We start from the raw sequence: 25,362 nt of genomic DNA, 5'->3' as shown, positions 1-25,362 counted from the left end.
GAACGAGTCTATGAAATATGAAGCTTTATTTATTAAGGAGTGATAGAAATGAAGCCATGCAGTGCAGCCTCTCCAGACAGAAAGACAAATACTCACATTTTTAACAAATGCAGGGAAAACAAATGCTGGAACTGTATAAAAAATTATACAGAAACTTTATCAAATAGAAAAAAAAAGTGTGATTTCAGCTCAGCTCTCAAATGCTTAGATAGATCCGAGGGAAGTGCTCAGAAAAAAAAGGGAATGGATGGGACTTAGAACGTTAGTAAAAATCCAGCACTTGATTTCCAGCGTGAATAAAAACCAAAACTTTTATTGATACATCCAAATTAAAATAGTATAAACATTAAAAAAGCATAGTATCACAAACCTACGCGTTTCAAACCAAAATTTGTGTGTGGTTCTTACTCATGGCTCAGATTAAGGAGCCTACGCGCTTTGCATCGAGTACTTAGTTTCCAGTGTGAATAAAAACTTTTATTGAAACATCCAAATTGAAATAGTCGAGTAGCTTGTAGAAAAAACCTTCGAATTTCGAACTGTTATTTGTGTGTGGTTATTGTCATGATCCAGGCTGGGGTTTGTTTCTTGTTATTCTCTCCCCGGTCTGGTCATGAGGGGGTTAAGCTTCTTTATCTGACCCGGCTTGACCTCTGACTTGTTAGACTGTCTCACATTTCTGGCTTCTCTGCTCCCGACTGGCTCCGACTTCTCTGGCTTGTACCTGACCACATGTGTTGCTGTTTCCTCTGGTACTGCGTTTCCTGACCGTTTCTGACCCGGCTCATCTGACCACTCTCTCGCCAACTGGTGGCGCCTGCGCTGCCGCACTGCGGTGCTACACTGTTTGTGCAAACTTTTGTTACTCCACCGGCACCTCGTGGTGAAGGTTCTTCGATACTGCATGGCGGCAGCATTACAGTTATTATTCATAGCCATTTATAAGAATACCGACACATTTTGAACCGGCATTTGTGTGCAGTTCTTATCCATGGTCATGACCAAGAACCCCTATTCGTTTCCAATCCAGCACTTGGTTTTCGAGTTTGATTAAATGCAAAAACTTTCATTGAAACAACCAAATTAGATAATAATAAAAACCTATGCGTTTCAAACCAGCATTTATGTGCTGTTCTTACTCATAGCTATAAGTCAAAAAATGCACACAAATACCAGTTCGAAAAGCATTGGGTGTCCTGTTTAATGATTCTTCTATTTTAATCTGAATACGTCAATAAAAGGTTTTGGTTTTATTCACAATGGAAATTAAGTGCTGGATTCGAAACGCGTAAGGGATCTTAGTCGTCACCATGGATGAGAACTGCACACAAATGCCGGTTCAAAACGCGTAGGTGTTCTTATAAATGGTCATGAATAATAACCGAACAAATTTTAGTTCGAATGGCGATGGTTTTTGCTGCTATATACAGAATGTCCTGTTTTATTTTTAATGATTCTACTATTTTATTTTGGATGTTTCGATAAACTTTTTTTGTTTTTATTCCCACTGGAAATCTGGTTCCACTGGATGAAAAACTCATATGGATTCTTATTTATGGCCATGACTAAGAACCACACACAATGCTGGTTCAAAATGCGTGTGTTTAATGGCCGTGAAATAGAACTGCACGTAAATGCCGTTCGAAACACATAGGGATCTTATTCATGATCATGAATAAGAACTGCACACAAATGCTGGATCGAAATGCGTAAGTTTTTGCTGTTATCTCCCGGTCATGTGGAAGTTTCAATAAAACATTTTGTTTTTATTGACACTGGAAATCGAGTCCTGGATTTGAAGCGCAAAGGGATTCTTAATCATGGTCATGAATAAGAACTACACACAAATGCCGGTTCAAAACGCGTGGATATCCTTATTCATGGCCATAAATAAGAACCACGTGCAAATGTCAGTTCGAAACGCGTAGGTTTTTCTACTATCTCCAGGATGTCCTGTATTTTTTTATGTGTATACTACAGTGCTCAAAAAAGGGAACACTTAAACAACAGAATATAACTCCAGGTAAATCAAACTTCTGTGAAATCAAACAGTCCACTTAGGAAGCAACACTGATTGACAATCAATTTCACATGCTGTTGTGCAAATGGAATAGACAACAGATGGAAATTATTGGCAATTATCAAGACACCTTCAATAAAGGAGTGGTTCTGCAGGTGGGGACCACAGACCACATCTCAGTACCATTGCTTTCTGGCTGATGTTTTGGTCACTTTTGAATGTTGGTTGTGCTTTCACACTCATGGTAGCATGAGAATGACTCTACAACCCACACAAGTGGCTCAGGTAGTGCAGCTCATCCAGGATGGCACATCAATGCGAGCTGTGGCAAGAAGGTTTTCTGTGTCTGTCAGCGTAGTGTCCAGAGGCTGGAGGTGCTACCAGGAGACAGGCCAGTACACCAGGAGATGTGGAGGGGGCCATAGGAGGGCAACAACCCAGCAGCAGGACTGCTACCTCAGCCTTTGTGCAAAGAGGAATAGGAGGAGCACTGCCAGAGCCCTGCAAAATGACCTCCAGCAGGCCACAAATGTGCATGTGTCTGCACAAACTGTTCGAAACCGACTCCATGAGGATGGTCTGAGTGCCCGACATCCACAGATGGGGGTTGTGCTCACAGCCCAACACCATGCAGGATGCTTGGCATTTGCCACAGAACACCAGGATTGGCAAATTCACCACTGGCACCCTGTGCCCTTCACAAATGAAAGCAGGTTTGCACTGAGCACATGTGACAGACGTGACAGAGTCTGGAGACGCTGTGGAGAGCGATCTGCTGCCTGCAACATCCTTCAGCATGACCGGTTTGGCAGTGGGTCAGTAATGGTATGGGGTGGTATTTCTTTGGAGGGCTGCACATCCCTCTATGTGCTCACCAGATGTAGCCTGACTGTCATTAGGTACCGAGATGAGATCCTCAGACCCCTTGTGAGAAAATATGCTGGTGCGGTTGGCCCTGGGTTCCTCCTAATGCAGGACAATGCCAGTCCTCATGTGGCTGGAGTGTGTCAGTTCCTGCAAGATGAAGACATTGAAGTTATGGACTGGCCCACCCATTCCCCAGACCTGAATCCGATTGAACACATCTGCGACATCATGTCTCGCTCCATCCACCAACGTCACGTTGCACCACAGACTGTCCAGAACCTGACTGATGCTTTAGTCCAGGGCTGGAAGGAGATCGCTCAGGAGACCATCTGCTGCCTCATCAGGAGCATGCCCAGGCATTGTAGGGGTGTCACACAGGCACGTGGAGGCCACACACACTACTGAGCATCATTTCCTTGTCGAGGCATTTCCACTGAAGTTGGATCAGCCTGTAATTTGATTTTCCACTTTGATTTTGAGCATCATTCCAACTCCAGACCTCCGTGGGATATTAGTTGTGATTTATGTTGATCATTTTTAGGTTTTATTGTTCTCAACACATTCCACTATGTAATGAATAAAGATTTAGAACTGGAATATTTCATTCAGTGATATCTAGGATGTGGGATTTTAGTGATCCCTTTAATTTTTGAGCAGTGTATTTAATTTGGATTTTTCAATAAAATTTTGGGATTTTACTCACACTGGAAATAAAGTGCTGGATTTTCTCCGATAGAAACATTTTGCTTTTTTTTTTCATACAGCTTTTACAGATCGTAAGTTCCTGATTTTCCTGACAAACTTTTGGCACAAGGAAAAAAATGGTCCAATTCTAGACTTTACTATGCACATGTCAGAATGCAGATTACAAGGGGAAATAATTAGGACCCTGCTGAGACAAGGGGTCGGGGTGTTGGAAGACCCTGAAGACACATGGGACACCATAAAGTGTCCGGCAAGGGCAGACTCGTCATTCAATACTCCATAGTAAGCACTGACCTCAGAAAGTCCTATACATTATATCGGGCTAATGACCCGTCCCCATGTCTATGATATTCCGTGAGGCGTCTCATATGTCTCCTAACACTTAGAAACCGCTAAATGACTTTGTTTTTGTGGCTTCGAAGTCATTTAAACCACTCTGTGCTAAAAACGTTGGTCATAGACATCATCCCGGTAACGCTATTCATAGTAAATAATGAGACTTAATTGGGTTTGGAATATGTTAAATCTCTTCAGTTACAGGTTGACGGGCAGCAGAAATTGGATCTTACGGCATTAGTGTAAATTAGCAATGATTTTTGCCGCTCTGCCCTCTAATGCAGGTAGTCATCTGATTGATATTCATGCCAGGCGATCGTTTTATACGGTGCGAGGGGAGGCCGATGCCATAAAAGCAACACTTGTGTGCATTCAGCCCATTTACTGTCGGGAATAGCAGCGAAGTGTTACCACCCAATGTGTTTTCCCACAATGCCATGTGCCAGTCGTGTGCGGAAACTCAGAGAAAAGTTTGACTACTATAAAATGAATGAAGTATAGAGTATGTATATATATATATATATATATATAGTGTTATCACTTGTGGGTTTTTTATATATATTTTTTTGTTATATAGATTATGGAAAACTGCATCTTTTGTCTATGGCAGTGGCATAACTAGAGTCTGCTGGGCCTACTGAAAATTTTGGACCTGGGCCCCCACCTGCATGTTGGTCAGATGTATGGGCTCTCGTAGGGTTCTAGAGCTTATAAAGCCATATGAGTTTACCCCCCATATAATATTGTCCCCGACCTTTCCCTTTTCTGTAATAATGCCCGTGTCCTGGCCCCTTTCTGTAATAATGTCCTCCATCCTTGGCCCCTTTCTGTAATAATGTCCTCCATCCTTGGCCACCTTCTGTAGTAATGTCTCTGGTCCTGGCCTCCATCCTGTAATATTTGTTGTGAATTCTGTGGATGAGTTCACTTCTGTGGTCACAAGTGGTATTGCAGTCTCTGGGCTTTCTCCCTCAGGTGTTTTGGTGAGCTCGTTGGCTGCCTTGCTATTTAGCTCCACCTGAGTCTGTCTTCCTTGCTCCTTGTCAATGTTCCAGTGTTGGATCTGAGCTACTGCATCTTTCCTTGGGCCTGCTGCTCTGCTAGATAAGTGCTTCTAGTTTGTTTTCTGTTTTTTCTGTCCAGCTTGCTATTAACTTTTGCTGGAAGCTCTGAGAAGCAAAGGGGTGCACCGCCGTGCTGTTAGTTCGGCACGGTGGGTCTTTTTGCCCCTTTGCGTGGTTTTCGTTTTAGGGTTTTTTGTAGACTGCATAGTTCTCTTTGCTATCCTCGCTCTGTCTAGAATATCGGGCCTCACTTTGCTGAATCTATTTCATTCCTACGTTTGTCTTTTCATCTTGCTAACAGTCATTATATGTGGGGGGCTGCCTATTCCTTTGGGGTATTTCTCTGAGGTAAGTCAGGCTTGTATTTCTATCTGCAGGCTAGTCAGCTCCTCAGGCAGTGCCGAGTTGCATAGGTAGTTGTTAGGCGCAATCCACTGCTGCTTATAGTTGTGTGAGGATAGATTAGGTACTGTAGTCTACAGAGATTCCACGTCTCAGAGCTCGTCCTATTGTTTTTGGTTATTGCCAGATCTCTGTATGTGCGCTGATTACTGCACGCTGTGTTGCCTGATTGCCAGCCATAACAGTAAAAGGAGCCATACCAATGATTCCCAATAGAGGGAAAAAAAAAATCCTGACATCATTTTTTTTTCTTAGCTCTGTCTTCAGTCTTTTTTTTCCCCTAGACATTAGAGTGCTTCAGGACACAGCTGTGGACATGGATATTCAGGCTCTGTGCTCCTCAATGGATAATCTCGTTGTAAATGTACAAAAGATTCAAGATACTATTGATCAGAAATCGATGCTAGAACCAAGAATTCCGATTCCTGATTTGTTTTTTGGTGACAGAACTAAGTTCCTGAGCTTCAGAAATAATTGTAAGCTATTTTTGGCCTTGAAACCTCATTCTTCTGGTAATCCTACTCAACAGGTTTTGATTATTATTTCTTTTTTGCGCGGCGACCCACAGGACTGGGCGTTTTCTCTTGCGCCAGGAGACCCTGCATTGAGTAGTGTCGATGCGTTTTTCCTGGCGCTCGGATTGCTTTACGATGAGCCTAATTCAGTGGATCAGGCTGAGAAAAATCTGCTGGCTTTATGCCAGGGTCAGGATGATATAGAAGTATATTGTCAGAAATTTAGAAAGTGGTCAGTACTCACTCTGTGGAATGAATCTGCACTAGCGGCTTTGTTCAGAAAGGGTCTCTCTGAAGCTCTTAAGGATGTAATGGTGGGATTTCCTATGCCTGCTGGTTTGAATGAGTCCATGTCCTTGGCCATTCAGATCGGTCGTCGCTTGCGCGAGCGTAAATCTGTGCACCATCTGGCGGTATTGTCTGAGAGTAAACCTGAGCCTATGCAGTGCGACAGGACTATGACTAAAGTAGAACGGCAAGAACACAGACGTCTGAACAGACTGTGTTTCTATTGTGGTGATTCTACTCATGCTATTTCTAATTGTCCTAAACGCACTAGGCGGTTCGATAGCTCTGCCGTTATTGGTACTGTACAGTCCAAATTCCTTTTGTCCATTACCTTAATGTGCTCTTTGTCATCGTATTCTGTCATGGCGTTTGTGGATTCAGGCGCTGCCCTGAATCTGATGGATTTGGATTATGCTAAACGTTGTGGATTTTTCTTGGAGCCTTTGCGGTGTCCTATTCCGTTGAGAGGAATTGATGCTACACCTTTGGCCAAGAATAAGCCTCAGTACTGGGCCCAGCTGACCATGTGCATGGCTCCTGCACATCAGGAAGTTATTCGCTTTCTGGTACTGCATAATTTGCATGATGTGGTCGTGTTGGGGTTGCCATGGCTACAAACCCATAATCCAGTATTGGATTGGAACTCTATGTCGGTAACCAGCTGGGGTTGTCAGGGAGTACATGGTGATGTTCCATTTTTGTCTATTTCGTCATCCATTCCTTCTGACATCCCAGAGTTCTTGTCGGACTTTCAGGATGTATTTGAAGAGTCCAAGTCTGATGCCCTACCTCCGCATAGGAATTGTGATTGTGCTATCGATTTGATTCCTGGTAGTAAATTCCCTAAGGGTCGTTTATTTAATTTGTCCGTACCTGAACACACCGCTATGCGCAGTTATGTGAAGGAGTCCCTGGAGAAGGGACATATTCGCCCATCGTCGTCACCATTGGGAGCAGGGTTCTTTTTTGTAGCCAAGAAGGATGGTTCGCTAAGACCGTGTATTGATTACCGCCTTCTTAATAAGATCACTGTTAAGTTTCAGTATCCCTTGCCATTGATTTCTGACTTGTTTGCTCGGATTAAGGGGGCTAGTTGGTTCACCAAGATAGATCTTCGTGGTGCGTATAATCTGGTGAGAATCAGGCAAGGAGATGAATGGAAAACGGCATTTAATACGCCCGAGGGTCATTTTGAGTATCTGGTGATGCCGTTTGGACTTGCCAATGCTCCATCTGTTTTTCAGTCTTTTATGCATGACATTTTCCGTGAGTATCTGGATAAATTCTTGATTGTTTACTTGGATGACATTTTGATCTTCTCTGATGATTGGGAGTCTCATGTGAAGCAAGTCAGAATGGTTTTCCAGGTACTGCGTGCTAATTCCTTGTTCGTGAAGGGATCAAAGTGTCTCTTCGGTGTGCAGAAAGTTTCATTTTTGGGGTTCATCTTTTCCCCTTCTACTATCGAGATGGATCCGGTTAAGGTTCAGGCCATCCAGGATTGGACTCAGCCGACATCTCTAAAAAGTCTGCAGAAATTCCTGGGCTTTGCTAATTTTTATCGTCGCTTCATCTGTAATTTTTCTAGCATTGCCAGACCATTGACCGATTTGACCAAGAAGGGTGCTGATTTGGTTAATTGGTCTTCTGCTGCCGTGGAAGCTTTTCAGGAGTTGAAGCGTCGTTTCTGCTGTGCCCCTGTGTTGTGTCAACCTGATGTTTCTCTTCCGTTCCAGGTCGAGGTTGATGCTTCTGAGATTGGTGCAGGGGCGGTTTTGTCACAGAGAGGTTCTGGTTGCTCAGTGTTCAAACCATGTGCTTTCTTTTCCAGGAAATTTTCTGCTGCTGAGCGTAATTATGATGTGGGCAACCGAGAGTTGCTGGCCATGAAGTGGGCATTCGAGGAGTGGCGTCATTGGCTTGAGGGTGCTAAGCATCGCGTGGTGGTTTTGACTGATCATAAGAACCTTACTTATCTTGAGTCTGCCAAGCGCTTGAATCCTAGACAGGCCCGTTGGTCGTTATTTTTTGCTCGTTTTGATTTTGTGGTTTCATACCTTCCGGGCTCTAAAAATGTGAAGGCGGATGCTCTGTCTAGGAGTTTTGTGCCCGACTCTCCGGGGTTATCTGAGCCGGCGAGTATCCTCAAGGAAGGAGTCATTGTGTCTGCCATCTCCCCTGATTTGCGGAGAGTGTTGCAGAAATTTCAGGCTAATAAACCTGATCGTTGTCCGGCCGAGAAACTGTTCGTCCCTGATAGGTGGACTAGTAAAGTTATCTCTGAACTTCATTGTTCGGTGCTGGCCGGTCATCCAGGAATCTTTGGTACCAGGGAGTTGGTTGCTAGATCCTTCTGGTGGCCATCTCTGTCACGGGATGTGCGTGCTTTTGTGCAGTCCTGTGGAATTTGTGCTAGGGCTAAGCCCTGCTGTTCACGTGCCAGTGGGTTGCTTTTGCCCTTGCCGGTCCCGAAGAGGCCTTGGACACATATTTCGATGGATTTCATTTCTGACCTTCCCGTTTCTCAAAAAATGTCGGTCATTTGGGTGGTCTGTGATCGCTTTTCTAAAATGGTCCATCTGGTGCCCTTGGTTAAATTGCCTTCCTCCTCTGATTTGGTGCCTTTGTTCTTCCAGCATGTGGTTCGTTTACATGGCATTCCTGAGAATATTGTTTCTGACAGAGGTTCCCAGTTTGTCTCGAGGTTCTGGCGAGCCTTTTGTGGTAGGATGGGCATTGACCTATCTTTCTCCTCGGCCTTCCATCCTCAGACTAATGGCCAGACCGAACGAACCAATCAGACCTTGGAAACATATCTGAGATGTTTTGTTTCCGCTGACCAGGATGATTGGGTGTCATTTTTGCCGTTGGCTGAGTTCGCCCTTAATAATCGGGCCAGCTCGGCTACCTTGGTCTCTCCATTTTTCTGCAATTCTGGGTTCCATCCTTGTTTCTCTTCAGGACAGGTTGAGTCTTCGGACTGTCCTGGTGTGGATTCTGTGGTGGACAGGTTGCAGCAGATCTGGACTCAGGTGGTGGACAATTTGACCTTGTCCCAGGAGAAGGCTCAGCTTTTCGCTAATCGCAGACGCCGTGTGGGACCCCGACTTCGTGTTGGGGATCTGGTTTGGTTATCTTCTCGTCATATTCCTATGAAGGTTTCCTCTCCTAAATTTAAACCTCGTTTTATTGGTCCGTATAGGATTTCTGAGATTCTCAATCCGGTGTCTTTTCGTCTGACCCTCCCAGACTCCTTTTCCATACATAATGTATTCCATAGGTCGTTGTTGAGGAGATACGTGGCACCTATGGTTCCATCTGTGGAGCCTCCTGCCCCTGTTTTGGTGGAGGGGGAATTGGAGTATATTGTGGAGAAGATTTTGGATTCTCGTGTCTCTAGACGGAAACTCCAGTATCTGGTCAAATGGAAGGGTTATGCTCAGGAAGATAATTCCTGGGTTTTTGCCTCTGATGTCCATGCCCCAGATCTTGTTCGTGCCTTTCATGTGGCTCATCCTGGTCGGCCTGGGGGTTCTGGTGAGGGTTCGGTGACCCCTCCTCAAGGGGGGGGTACTGTTGTGAATTCTGTGGATGAGTTCACTTCTGTGGTCACAAGTGGTATTGCAGTCTCTGGGCTTTCTCCCTCAGGTGTTTTGGTGAGCTCGTTGGCTGCCTTGCTATTTAGCTCCACCTGAGTCTGTCTTCCTTGCTCCTTGTCAATGTTCCAGTGTTGGATCTGAGCTACTGCATCTTTCCTTGGGCCTGCTGCTCTGCTAGATAAGTGCTTCTAGTTTGTTTTCTGTTTTTTCTGTCCAGCTTGCTATTAACTTTTGCTGGAAGCTCTGAGAAGCAAAGGGGTGCACCGCCGTGCTGTTAGTTCGGCACGGTGGGTCTTTTTGCCCCTTTGCGTGGTTTTCGTTTTAGGGTTTTTTGTAGACTGCATAGTTCTCTTTGCTATCCTCGCTCTGTCTAGAATATCGGGCCTCACTTTGCTGAATCTATTTCATTCCTACGTTTGTCTTTTCATCTTGCTAACAGTCATTATATGTGGGGGGCTGCCTATTCCTTTGGGGTATTTCTCTGAGGTAAGTCAGGCTTGTATTTCTATCTGCAGGCTAGTCAGCTCCTCAGGCAGTGCCGAGTTGCATAGGTAGTTGTTAGGCGCAATCCACTGCTGCTTATAGTTGTGTGAGGATAGATCAGGTACTGCAGTCTACAGAGATTCCACGTCTCAGAGCTTGTCCTATTGTTTTTGGTTATTGCCAGATCTCTGTATGTGCGCTGATTACTGCACGCTGTGTTGCCTGATTGCCAGCCATAACAAATATTGTCCCCTTTTTGCAGTAATGTTCCTCGTCCTGGCCCCCATCCTGAAATAAAATCCCCCATTCTGGCCCTTTCTGTAATAATTTCCTCCATCCTGGCCTCTTTCTGTAGTAATGTCTCTTGTCCTTGAACCACATCCTGTAATAATGCCCCACGTCCTGGCTCCTTTCTGTAATAATGTCCACCAATCCTGGCCCCTTTCTGTAGTAATATCTCTTGTCCCGAACCCCATCCTGTAATATTTTCCCCTGTCCTGGACCCTTTTTGTAGTAATGTCCATCATCCTGGCCCCAATCCGGTAATAACGTCCCTCATTGTGGCCCTCTCTGTAATAATTTTCTCCATCTTGGCCTCTTTCTGTACCACATCCTGTAATAATGCCCCCCCCCCCCCCCCCATACTGGCCCCTATCTGTAGTAAAGTCCCTTATCCTGTAATAATGTCCCTTTTCCTGGCCCCTTCTTGTAATAATAACCCCCATCCTCATATAATGACTCCATCTATAGAGAAGTAGCAGAGTCCAGAGATGTAGCAGGGTGGAGCAGGTTAAGAGATTCACTATAGAAAAGTAGCAGAGCCCAGTGATGTAACAGAATGCAGTAGGTTAGGAGACTTACTATGGAGAAACAGCAGAGCCCAGCGATGTAACAGAGTGGAGTAGGTTTAGAGACTTACTGTGGAGAGGTAGCAGAGCTCAGCAATGTAACAAAGAGGAGAAGATTAAGATCCTCACTATGGAGAGGTAGCAGAGACCAGCATTATAGCAGAGTGGAGTAGATTAATAGACTTTCTGTGAAAACGTAGCAGAGCATGGATTAGGAGATGCACAATGAAGATTCCAAGGCGATTTACATGTGAGGAGGGGTATACATAATAAAAAACAAGTACAATTGTCTGGAACAAAACAAGTCACGACTGGTCCCCAAGGAGAGATGACCCTGCCGGCGAGGGCTCACAATCTACAAGGGATGGGTGAGGATACAGTAGGTGAGGGTAGAGCTGGTCATGCAGCGGTTTGGTTGATCGGTAGTTACTGCAGGTTGTAGGCTTGTCGGAAGAGGTGGGTCTCCAGGTGCCTTTTGAAGGTTTCCACAGTAGGCAAGAGTCTGATATGTTGTGGTAGAGCAGTGTTCCCCAAGTTCGGTCCTCAAGAGCAACCAACAGATCATGTTTTCAGGATTTCCTTAGTATTGCCCAGGTGAGAATTCCATCATCTAGAAAGGCAACAATTCCATCACCTGGGCCATACTAAGGAAATCCTGAAAACACGACCTGTTGGTGGCTCTTGAGGACTGGAGTTGGGGACCCCTGTGGTAGAGAGTTCCAGAGTAGGGGTGATGGGCGAGAGAAATCTTGTATGCGATTGTGGGAAGAGGAGATAAGAGGGGAGTAGAGAAGGAGATCTTGTGAGGATCGGAGGTTGCGTGCAGGAAAGTACCGGGAGACGAGGTCACAGATGTATGGAGGAGACAATTAAATTGTGACTTAGGGAGACAACAAATCCCCGTTATGTGTTTCTATTTCTGTGTTTCGCTCAAATACTGCATGAAATTGAATAAAAAACACATAAAAGTCCTAGAGAAAAGTCTCCGAGATTTCACTTTTAGCTGATGGACATCACGGTTGGTAATGAGACTTGGCACGGAATACCGTTTTCATGTGACAACCTCCTCACTCCCAGAGTGGATTTTCGAGGCCCCTACTACCCAAGTGCTAGCATAGCTCCTCTGATATACCGTGTCCAGTATGGCGGTAGGACCCCCAGTAGAGGTGGATATATCTTTTTCTGTAAACCCATGTTTAGTTTTGTATTTTTTCCTAATTAGCTGTAGGGTTCGTCGTCTTCCCATGCGCTGGAGACGTCAGCTCCCCTTCCCGTACACACAGTTAGCATTGATTGAATGTACTTAGCGCTGTCTCCATTATTTGGTAATCATTGACCCTTACCACGCTGACTTAATTAGAACTGAGCCCAGTATATTTTTCAAGGTTAATGCAACATAACTAGGAATAAATAGGAATAATGTGTAGTTAAATCATTATTCCCATGGGGGTGGGGGTTGGGGAGGGGTCTCCAATAAAAATGAAAGAAAATGTGATCATGAATAATAGCAAATGTTAATCAGGTACTTATCCCTCGTCGATGCCGGCTGAGCTTTCCAGGCCGATAATCACATTTGTGTATTAAAATTGCATTTGTGATTTTTAATGACCGTCCCCTAATGTGCAACCAGATATTATTTCTGGTAAATCATAACGGAGACATGGTCGGAGGCGGCTGTGGCTGTCATTGACCGTCTCCTCTTTTTGGAGAGATGACCCCCGTCCTTCTCCGTGTTGGAGCTTCCATCACCGATTTTGACTACAGCCATCAATAGTCATTAGATAAGTCACGAAAAACCCAAAGCGACCAATGTCCTCAAATGGGAAAGGTTTGCCCACCATTGGAATTCAAAATGGCCGACCCTTTGTTACCGGATGAGATAAACTAACCTCCGAGGGGTCTGACAACGGCCCACTTTCTTCTGCCTATTGAAACAAACAGCGAGCCCTGCTGACAACTAACTCATGTGAATAGGGGTCTTCAGAATAAGATGTCAAGGAAATGAAGGATTGGGGGGACGCTGGATTTTGACCCCTTGACCCTCAGGCCATTTTCCTTTTTTTTTTTTTTCATTTTTGTTTGTTCCTCCCCCCTCTTCCCAGAGCCATAACCTTTTTATATTTCCGTCAATATAGCCGTATAAGGGTTTTTTTTTTTTTGCAGGACGAGTTGTACTTTTAAATGGCGCTATTCATTTGACCTCAAAGTGTACTGGAAAACAGGAAAAAAAAAATTCCAAGTGCGTTGAAATTGCAAAAACAGTTCAATTTCACAATCGTTTTTTTAAGTTTTTGTAAAAAAAAAAGAACAAAAAGTGCTTTAGTGGCAATTTTCTGAGACCCATAACGTTTTAATTTGTTGGGGTATGGGGCTAGGTTTTTACTGATAAAATTTTTAGGTAGATATGATGCTTCTTATTGCATTTTATTGAAATGTTCATGTGGCCAAAAAATGTCCTCATTTTGCGGACTGTAAGATGCACCGGACCATAAAACGCTCCCCAAATGTTGGGGTGGAAAATAGGAAAAAATAGTTTTTCATAAAATAGTGGTCCGTCTTATAGTCCGATTTTTCGGTATCACACTTTGAGGGCGGCTGCGGTGGAGCGGGTTCCCGGGAGGCTGAGTCACTACTGCAGGATCATGGCACCGGTGGCAGTGATAGGAGTGGGGTGATGCTGCGGACCCCGAGCTGGGAGGAGGGGGTGTTCGGCAGTGCGAGGTTGCCGCAGGCCCCAAGCTTTAATAAAATGTTGGTGGAGTCCCTACACTTCCTATCATTTTCACTGCGGTGGACTGTGTGAAAATGGGCACATGTGCAGATTGGGATCTCAGCTCCCAAAATCAACTGCAGGCTTCTGCTCCAGCTATAGAGGAAGATGCCATATGTCATGGGAGCAGGGAAGGTAAGAATAAGTATTTGTTGCTTTACAAATGTACTGCAGAAGAAAGGATGGGGGGGAATTAATATAGGATGGGGTTCAGGATGGGGGCATTATTATAGGATGGGGTTCAGGATGGGGGCATTATTATAGGATGGGGTTCAGGATGGGGGCATTATTATAGGATGTGGTCCAGGAAAGGGGCATTATTTTAGGATGGGGTCCAGGATGGGGGCATTATTATATGATGGGTTCAGGATGGGGGAATTATTATAGGATGTGGTCCAGGATGGGGGCATTATTATCGGATGGGGGCATTATTATAGGATGTGGTCCAGGATAGGGGCATTATTTTAGGATGGGGTCCAGGATGGGGGCATTATTATAGGATGGGTTCAGGATGGGGCCATTATTATAGGATGTGGTCCAGGATAGGGGTATTATAGGATGGGGTCCAGAATGGGGGCATTATTATAGGATAGGGTTCAGGATGGGGGCATTATTATAAGATGGGGTCCAGGATGCGGGGCATTATTTTAGGATGGGGTCCAGGATGGGGGCATTATTATAGGATGGGGTTCAGGATGGGAGCATTATTATGGGATGGGGTCCAGGATGGGGGCATTATTATAGGATTAGGTCCAGGATGGGGGCATTATTATAGGATGGGGTCCAGGATGGGGGTATTATTATAGGATGGTGTCCAGAATGGGGGCATTATTATAGGATAGGGTTCAGGATGGGGGCATTATTATAGGATGGGGTTCAGGATGGGGGCATTATTATAGGATGGGGTCCAGGATGGGGGTATTATTATAGGATGCAGTCCAGGATGGGGGCATTATTATAGGATAGGGTTCAGGATGGGGGCATTATTATAGGATGGGGTTCAGGATGGGGGCTTTTTTGTAGGATAGGGTCCAGGATGGGGGCATTATAGGATAGGGTCCAGGATGGGGGCATTAGTATAGGATAGGGTCCAGGATGGGGGCATTATTACTGGAAGGAGCCAGGATGTGGACATTATTACTGGAAGGGGCTCCGGATGGGGAACATTAATATAGGATGCAGGAGATTATTACAGAAAGGGGCCAGGATGGGGATAGTATTGCTGGAAGGGGCTCTGGATGGAAGACATTATTACAAGAAGGGGTAAATATGGGGGACATTATTACAAGAAGCGGTAAGGATGAGAGAATTTATTACAGGAAGGATGCAGGACAGGAGACATTACTACATGGGGGGCGAACACCTATTTATTTATAGGATCTAGAACACGACAAGGGCACAAACATATCTCCAACATGCAGGTGGGCCGAGGCCCAAATTTTGCAGCGGCGCCCCTTGGACTCCAGGTATATCTACATGAAATGGCCCTTGTACAAGTCCAGTTATGTCATGTATACTATGCAGCACATCAATAACCGGTCCCTGATGTTAACGTGACGGACTCTCGAGTTGGTGATCGGCTTCAAACGAGAAAATGGCAGTGAGTCCCTAAACTGATTTAAAGTTTTCAAATTATCAGTAATAATCTACTCAGCGCTAAATCAAATCTCAGACGTTATGTGCAATGATTTTCTTCTCCGATCGATTTCATGTTGTTTTCCTAGTTACGGCTGAGATTGCGTGCCTCGCTTACAACGTGGCAGTGTCTGTGCGCTCACACCGCTGCATTTAGCTTTGTTATAATCTGTTTACCATTACAATCTTTCCAAGTAATTGGGCCAAGTGAATTGATTGACTGTCTCGGATTCTCAGAAGCCGGCTAGATGTGTTACTCACCTATTACATGACTTCGAAAACATTAAAAAAAATATGAAAAAATAAATGTTAACAAATTAAATAACTAAATAATATTAATAACAATATTATTGTAAGATAATACTACACTCATTTCCTATAAGGTATACTGTTTGCATCTTAAAGGAGACCTGTCACTAGATCAAAAGTGTCCAGTTTTTTTTTTCTACTTTTATTCCCACTGCTCCTCTGAGTTTTCCGCTTTTTGTATTTTTTAAATCCGCCATACGGTTCCCGAAATACGAGCCTTTGTATCTGATGAAAATGTGTATGGTCTGCACTAAGGGGGCGTGGCTCACAGGGTCATTATGCAGGGCAGCATAAAGACACGCCCCAGAGGATCTGTGAGCCACGCCCTCTTAGTAAGTACCATAAGAATTAGCACTAAACGGAAAAGCCTATATCTCTGGTTCCTTACGTTGGATTTTAAAAACGCAAAAAAAGTAATACTCAGTGAGAGCAACGGGAATGGAATAAAATAAAAAACTGGGCACTTTTTACTTGATGATAATTCCCCTTTAAATGATATGTCCATCTACATTGCTTCAGTGCATCAAAAATTAATTAAAAAAAGCTAAGACATTTATAATAAAAAAATATCCAACTAGTTTGTGAATGCTGCTCCTGCCAAATCTGATTTTGCAAAAAGTAGAGGAAATATAGAATGTAGAATGACACTTTGTGTATTCTGTAACCATGGAGACACATACATCTGCATAGAATCGTGCTTCAATGATAAGCTGCCCACAGCATGTCTTGCTTCTGAGATCCCCAATGACCTGATGTCTGTCAGGGATTCTGCCAGAGATCGTTCAGTTGATCTGCAGCGCCACCATAGGAGAAATGAAGCATTACACAGTGAGTTAGAGAGTCCTTTGGCCAAGTTAGTAATCTATGGCCATCAGATGGGATCCCTGAGATCTGCCTCCAACCTCCGAGCATTCCAGGCTTTTCCTTTGATTAGCCATTCTTGCATGACATCATTCTTGCGACATGAGTGAGAGGGCGCACCGGGACGGTTACTCAAAAGAGGAGTTGGGTATTCCAAGAGGTGAGAGTTGGTTCTCATGGATTGTCAGAATGAGCCCACTGACAGGTTCTCAGTTAACCCATTCTTCATCCAGGAATAGACAGTGCAACACAGACGCTCTAGAAGGGAAACGGTGCAAAATGTTGAATCAAACCCAACTGCATAAATTAATTTTAGCCAAACATTTCAGTAAAGAAAATTGACAACCCCTTTAATTTGTCCATGCAACACAAGATAATGAATTATTATGAGGAGCTAATAGTCAAATATTGCATCTTAATATTTTACAACCACAGTATATCCGTGGTATATGTAGCCCTCTGGGCTCCTCCTGCCAGTTTCTAGACCACTTTACCACCTGGCTTACTCACTTTCTATCCTGTGACATCCCTGCCCTCATCATGGGAGACTTTAACATCCCCATCAATGATCCCCTCTCCCAATCTGCCTCTCATCTTCTCTCTCTAACTTCTTCATTCGGCCTCTCACAGTTTACTAATTCTCCTACGCATGAGGACGGGAATACTCTGGACCTGATTTTCTCCTGTCCCGGATCGCTGCATAACTTTACTAACTCCCCTCTCCCGCTCTTGGACCACGACCTTCTTTCCTTCTCTGTCAAGAATTGTCTCATCACCCGGGACACCCCCACTTACCACACTTATCGGAATACACGTACCATTAATACCCAGCAGCTTGTGGACAACCTCCACACATCTCTAGCCCCCATCTCCTCCCTCTCCTGTCCAGACTTAGCATTGTCACACTTCAATATTACACTGAAGAATGCCCTGGATGAAGCAGCACCTTCTACACGCAGAAAGACCCGACACAGACAACGGCAGCCCTGGCACACTATGCAAACACGCTTTTTTCAGCGCTGCTCAAGGTGTGCAGAGCGGCAGTGGAAAAAATCTCTCTTAGCAGAAGACTTCATTCACTATAAGTTCATGCTCAAAACCTATAACTCTGCCCTTTCTCTGGCCAAACAATCCTACTTCACCACCCTCATCACCTCACTCTCCAACAACCCAAAATGACTTTTTGAAACCTTAAACTCCCTCCTGAAACCTAAAGTACAGGCCCCCATCACCAACATCAGCGGTGACGATCTGGCCTCTTATTTCTCAGAAAAAAATCAACCACATCCATCAGAATATCTCAGCCCAATCTCCTCAGTGCCTGGATCCCCTTTCCTTCCGCACCTCAGGCTCACTAGACATCTTTGAGCCTGTTTCAGAAGAAGAAGTTTCCAAGCTCCTCACTTCTGCTCGGCCTACAACCTGCAATAGTGACCCCATTCCTTCACATATCCTGCATTCTCTGTCACCAGTGGCACCACTCACCTGACTAAAATATTTAACTTCTCTTTTTCTTCAGGTATCTTTCCCTCCTCATTTAAACATGCCATCATTACCCCTTTACTTAAAAAGCCATCCCTGGACCAGAACTGCACGGCTAACTACAGACCTGTCTCTAACCTTTCCTTCATCTCTAAACTCCTGGAACGCTTGGTCCACTCCCATCTCATCCGCTATATCTCGGATAACTCTCTTCTTGACCGCATACAATCTGGTTTCCGCTCTTTACACTCCACTGAAACTGCCCTCACTAAAGTCTCTAATGACCTAATAACAGCTAAATCCAAAGGTCATTGCTCTCTGCTGATTCTCCTGGATCTCTCTGCCGCATTTGACACTGTGGATCACCAGCTCTTCCTCACCATGCTCCACTCCATAGGCCTCAAGGACACAGCCCTCTCCTGGTTCTCCTCCTACCTCTCTGACTGCTCCTTCACTGTATCTTTTGCCAGCTCCTCTTCCTCTCCTCGTCCTCTTACTATCGGGGGTTCCGCAGGGCTCAGTCCTAGGCCCCCTCCTCTTCTCTCTATACACTGCCCCTATTGGACAAACAATCAGCAGATTTGGGTTCCAGTATCATCTCTATGCTGATGATACCAAATTATTCACTTCTTCCCCCGACATCACCCCCACTCTAATTCAAAATACCAAGGATTGTCTGTCTGCTGTCTCTAACATCATGTCCTCCCTCTACCTGAAACTAAATCTCTCCAAAACGGAACTACTTGTGTTTCTCCTTTCTACTAACCTCACTCTACCCAACATCGAAATTACCCTGGAGGGTTCAACCATAACTCCCCAGCAACATGCCCACTGTCTTGGGGTCATATTTGACACCGAACGTTCCTTTACTCCCTATATCCGATCACTCACTCGCTCCTGTCACCTGCATCTTAAAAACATCTCCAGAATCCGACCTTTTCTCACCGTTGAAACTGCTAAGACTCTTACTGTCGCTCTTATTCATTCTCATCTGGACTACTGCAACTCTCTTCTGATCGGTCTCCCTCTTTCCAAACTTTCTCCTCTCCAATCCATCTTGAATGCGGCAGCCAGGGTCATGTTTCTGTCCAGCTGCTTCACCGATGCCTCCATCTTGTGCCAGTCATTACACTGGCTACCCATTCGCTACAGGGTCCAGTATAAACTCATCTCTCTCACCCACAAAGCTCTCCACAGTTCTGCACCGCCTTATATCTCCTCTCTCATCTCCGTCTATCGCCCTACACATGCCCTCCGTTCTACAAATGACCTAAGACTAACATCCCCCGTAATCCGAACCTCGCACCTCCGTCTCCAAGACTTCTCTCGTGCTGCGCCAGCTCTCTGGAATGCACTTCCCCAGACGATCAGACTGATACCTAGCCCCGACTTATTCAAGCGCGCTTTAAAAACCCATCTCTTCAAACAAGCCTACCACATCAACTACTCAGTAAACTAACTTTGTCCTGTTCCCTCCTTCCAAATATTATCTGCATGTGAATCTGCACCCTACTATTCATCTGACTCCACACCCTCCATGCACACGATAACTGCACTTGATACTTGACTATTGCACTTAAACACACGGGCTGATGACCGGATCATGCAGCTTTGTATGAAAATTCCCTATTTATTATAATTGCCAGACCTGAAATAACAAGCACTTTTCGGCTATGTGCACACGTTCAGGATTTCTTGCAGAAAATTCCTGAGAAAAACCTGAAATTTTCTGCAAGAAATCCGCAAGAAATCTGCATGCGTTTTTGGTGCGTTTTTGATGTGTTTTTTTCTGGACATTTCCCAATGTGTTTTGTAGTTGGAAATTCGCAAAAAAAACCGCAAAATTAATGAACATGCTGCGTTTTTTACCGCGATGCTTTTTTTTGCGTAAAAAAAAACGCATCATGTGCACAAAACATGAGGAATTCATTCTAAATGATGGGATGCTTATTGTATGCGTGTTTTTTTGCGGTTTTATAGCGTTTTTATCGGGAAAAACCATGAAAAAAACGCAAAAAAACAGCAAAGTGTGCACACAGCCTTCACCTATTGTGTCCCCCCATTTCCTTGTAGATTGTAAGTTTGCGAGCAGGGATCTCACCCCTAATGTCACTGTTTAAATTGTCTTAACTCGTACCGAATTTATTGTCTGTACATGTCCCCGCTTAATTGTAAAGTGCTGCGGAATATGTTGGCGCTATATAAATAAAAATTATTGTTATTATTATCCATGATGTATGTACATTGGAAGTGTAAGTCAATGTCTCAGGTTCAGTCCTGGGTGATTTCCCGGCGGACGCCCCAGATGTGATGTGACCGAAGTCTTACCATGCCGGGGAAGTCTCTGCTCCCTCCATGTCTCCTCACCTATATCACCACTGCCCGCTCTCCGGTGACTTCTGCGACGTGTGCATCCTGCAGTTCAGGGGTTTAAGGAGCATCTCCTAAAAATTGATTAAAAATCTCATTTTCATTTCAGCAATTAATCAAGCGAAGATGCCGGAGAAGAAGGGTCATTACTGTTTAATTACTTTTAAAAAACAATCAGGCATTTAAGATTACTGGATAGAAGCCGATTTGTTTTTAGCTCTTTATGTGCATCCTAAAAAGGTTTTATGGTGAAGGTTTACGTCACAGATACATACCGCAAATGTCAGTGTGAGGTGTGTGCTCGTCCTGGGGGCCTGCGGCCAAATGGAGGACATCTACCCCTTAGGCAATGACGGGAGGAAGTCGGGAAGTCGCCCCCACTGCAGTCTGACAGATGACGCCCCGTGTGATGGCGCAGGTCGCACATAGCTAAGGCCGGCCGTGACCGTATTATCCAGTAAGCTGCCCATGGACGGACTGCACACTGACCAATGTTAAGTCCTAGCGCAGAGCGTTGGTGACTTATCTTCCCTCTGCTCCGACCTCAGCACTCGGCCCCCCACTCTGTAACATTACGGGGTCTCCACTTTGTGGCTGAGTTGCTGCGGTTCCTTCCACTTCTCAATAATATCACTCACAGGTGATGGGGAAGATTCAGGAGGAAGAAATGTCATGGACGGAGTTGTTACCTCAGTGGCTCCTATTAAAGTACCGCGCCGATATCCGTGAGCTCTGAACCACCGGCCGATCTGTCACGTTAGTAAATGTAGATGACAGGTGGGGGGCGGAGGATATACACGAGGCACAAAGGGACTGGTTGGAATATAGTGGAGGCAGTGGGGCCAGATATTATACACCAGGGAGGGTGGCGGATGAGGGGGCCAGATGTTATGCATCGGGAGGACGACAAGCCAGATGTTATTCACCGGGATGAGGGTCCAGATGCTATACACCAGGGGACAGATGTTATACCCCAGGGAGAGGGGCTGCATGTTATACACTGAGGGGTGAGGAGCCGGATGTTATACACTAGGGGCAAGAGGTTGGATGTTATACACCAGGGGTGAGGAGCCGGATGTTATACACTAGGGGTGAGAGGTTGGATGTTATACACCAGGGGTGAGGAGCCGGATGTTATAGACTAGAGGCAAGGAGCCGGATGTTATACACTGGTGGCTGGAGGTTATACACTAGGGGCAAGGGGCCGGGGGTTATACACGAGGGGTAAGGAACCGGATGTTATACACTAGGGGTGAGAGGTCGGATGTTATATACCATGGGTGAGGAGCTGGCTGTTATACACTAGTGGCGAGAGATTGGATGTTATACACTGGCGGCTGGAGGTTATACACTGGAGGGTGAGGGTCCATATGCTATACACCAGGGGACAGATGTTAAACACCAGGAAGAGGGGCCGGATGTTATACACTGAGGGGTGAGGAGCCGGATGTCCTACACTAGGGGCGAGAGCTTGGATGTTATACACCAGTGGTGAGGAGCCGGATGTTATACACTAGTGGCGAGAGGTTGGATGTTATACACCAGGGGTGAGGAGCCGGATGTTATACACTGGTGGCTGGAGGTTATACACTAGGGGCAAGGGGCCGGAGGTTATACACGAGGGGTGAGGAACCAGATGTTATACACTAGGGGTGAGAGGTCGGATGTTATACACCAGGGATGAGGAGCCGAATGTTATAGACTAGGGGTGAAAGGTTGGATGTTATACACTGGCGGCTGAAGGTTATACACTGGAGGGTGAGGGTCCATATGCTATACACCAGGGGACAGATGTTAAACACCAGGAAGAGGGGCCGGATGTTATACACTGAGGGGTGAGGAGCCGGATGTCCTACACTAGGGGCGAGAGCTTGGATGTTATACACCAGTGGTGAGGAGCCGGATGTTATACACTAGTGGCGAGAGGTTGGATGTTATACACCAGGGGTGAGGAGCCGGATGTTATACACTGGTGGCTGGAGGTTATACACTAGGGGCAAGGGGCCGGAGGTTATACACGAGGGGTGAGGAACCAGATGTTATACACTAGGGGTGAGAGGTCGGATGTTATACACCAGGGATGAGGAGCCGAATGTTATAGACTAGGGGTGAAAGGTTGGATGTTATACACTGGCGGCTGAAAGTTATACACTGGAGGGTGAGGGTCCAGATGCTATACACCAGGGGACAGATGTTATACACCATGGAGAGGGGCCGAATGTTATACACTGAGGGGTGAGGAGCCGGATGTCCTACACTAGGGCGAGAGGTCGGATGTTATATGCCATGTGTGAGGAGCCGGCTGTTATACACTAGGGGCGAGAGGTCCGATGTTATACACTGACGGCTGGAGGTTGTACACTGGGGGGGCAATGGGGCCGTATGTTATACACTGGAGGGTGAGGGGTCGGATGTTATACACTGGGGGGCAATGCGACTGAAGGGGAAACCTGAATTCAGTGAGTAAGACGTGCGTCTACACTTTTCTCCATATATATATGTACATGATCTATGGTGCCTTGTCTTTATGGAGGAAATGTTGACACCTGATTCCACCTCTTATTTTGGAGGCTGAGATATAGATTTTGTTTCCACTCTTCCCCCATTAAGATCGTCCTTCGCTCCTTCCATTAGGTCACATTGATCCCAGATGTCTTTATCTTTTCTGTAGCAGATGCTATATTTGCCTGGCATGAAAGTCATACGTATACAGGCTGGACCTAAGCCGCAGGTAAAAGATCTGCACCAAATCCAATTAGCTCTTCATTTGGAGCTTTTCGAGAGCTTGTGGTATCAGAGATTCTGTTAGAAAAGATCAAATCTGCCTTTTAATAGGATTACTCACAATGAGGAGGGTAGAAGGGGAGTTTGCTCATTTACAGGTAACCGTAGACGCTTCCTACGAGGAGCGCGGCGGCCTTGGAGAGTCTGTATATGGGAAAGTGTGGTGGAAGAACTAAGCGAGAAGCTGCCCCTAGAATACCGAGAGAGAGACCCCAGCCTGGTCCAGGAACTAACTCCTCCGATGGCGGACGTATCAGTGACCGTGATCCTGCTATCAGGTATGTGCTCTATATGGAGGTAACAGAAAATCACATTCACTTATTTTACCTTTACACTTAGAAAAGTTTTATATGTGACTATATATCGGAAAATATTGGTTTTCTTTGATATTTGGGATATTTTAGATGTAGAAATATAAATATACAGTCATTTATGTGAGTAATGGGCCTTCAATCAATACGATTATTAGATTCCAAAATTGTCTTTTGTGGCCTATCTATGTGATAAAATGCCCTGTAGTTATAGGAGAGCTGTCCCTTTAAATTGTACTACTGGCGATGCTTGCGGCTGATGACAATGATACACTATTGCTAATATTATCACTAATCACAGTATTATTATTATTGATACTATTATTATTATTTTATTATTATTATTATTGTTATAATTAATATTTTTTTTCCATTTTTAATATTATTGTCTTATTTTATTATTATTATTATTATTATTTTTATCAATGTTATTATTATTATTGTTGTCTTGTATTATTAGTATTATTATCTTGTATTATTATTATTACTATTATTATTTTATTATTTGTATAATATTTTTTTCATTTTTAATATTATTATTGTCTTATTTTATTATCATATTATTAGTATTGTTATTATCAATGTTATTATTTTTACTATTATTATTGTCTTGTATTATTACTATTATTATTATTGTTTGATTTTATGATTTTTATAATATTTTTTTCCTTTTTAATATTATTATTGTCTTTTATTATTATATTATTATTGTTATTATCAATACTGTTTTATTGTTATTATTATTATTATTATTATTAACTAATAAAAAATGATAATAATATTTTTTTTTAGATCTTTTACCAATATACAATATTTTACTCACAGACACCAAGCAGAAGTCTTGAAAACACAGGCAGAAAAATCACAAAATATGTCCCAAACTGTTTCACTTTTCATCACACAATACATTTCTATTAAGAGCTAAATTGTAACGTTTTTTTTAAATCTTCGTATATTGAAAATCTGATCTGGTTTATCGCCGTGTAATATTTTATTAAGATACATTGTATTACTTGCAAACTACTACTACTACCTCCAATATTGTAAGTGCTGTACTATTACTCTCACTATATTTTATAAATGTAACACTATAATACATATCTGTAACATTTGCTGATAATTTCATAAACATCAAGAAAAGAATGTATTTGGCAAATCTATAAATGATACTTATCACCTCGTAATGCCAGCTCTCCCGGTTTTAGGGCTCTGTCACGGATTACTTTAGATAGGACATTCCTTTGTCCCATGCCAGTCACTGTTTGACTTTGGGAAGAGGTTCTGAAGCAGCTGCTGTGTATATGTTACAGTCCCTTGCTCTGGCAGCTGCAGAATATAAAACTACAGCTGCTGCAGCGGCTCTTATTTAGGAGGAGTTTTATCTCAGGGGAACATTAACTCTCCCTACCCCTTTGGTGTTCTCCTTGAAGGTAAACTGTACCCACTAGAACACTATTAAAGGCAACCATTCTCCTACATTGCACTGATGAGGGGTCAGAAACCCAGGCACAGCCTCCTTCATATGGAGATTCTGTTTTTATATCCTCAGTCATGAGGGTCGATATTGACTTCAAGAATTGCTACATCCAATAGTCGGTAATGGACACCCTGTCCTCTGACTCACTAATGAGGCAGTGTGAATACACTAATCGCTTGGTCATGCCTTTGGGCGATATGCCCGATCATGGCCCGCACATCTTGCATGTGATTTTC

The 25,362-nt window shown here is 44.3% G+C and overlaps 1 protein-coding gene across 1 annotated transcript in view; it reads left to right on the top strand.

Annotated features, from left to right (window-relative positions):
* Positions 1 to 16,804: 16,804 nt before the first annotated feature.
* HTR3B (5-hydroxytryptamine receptor 3B) overlaps positions 16,805 to 25,362 on the top strand; it is a 34,330-nt gene continuing 25,772 nt past the window's right edge. The window contains exons 1-2 of the mRNA XM_069743018.1: positions 16,805 to 16,862; positions 23,437 to 23,616. Coding sequence (XP_069599119.1) covers positions 16,805 to 16,862; positions 23,437 to 23,616 — 238 coding nt within the window. The remainder of the gene's footprint in view (positions 16,863 to 23,436; positions 23,617 to 25,362) is intronic.

The sequence above is a fragment of the Ranitomeya imitator genome, chromosome 10 (genome assembly GCF_032444005.1).
Source record: "Ranitomeya imitator isolate aRanImi1 chromosome 10, aRanImi1.pri, whole genome shotgun sequence".
NCBI classification, from domain to species: Eukaryota; Metazoa; Chordata; class Amphibia; order Anura; family Dendrobatidae; genus Ranitomeya; species Ranitomeya imitator.
This window is presented reverse-complemented; position numbering and strand designations above follow the sequence as displayed.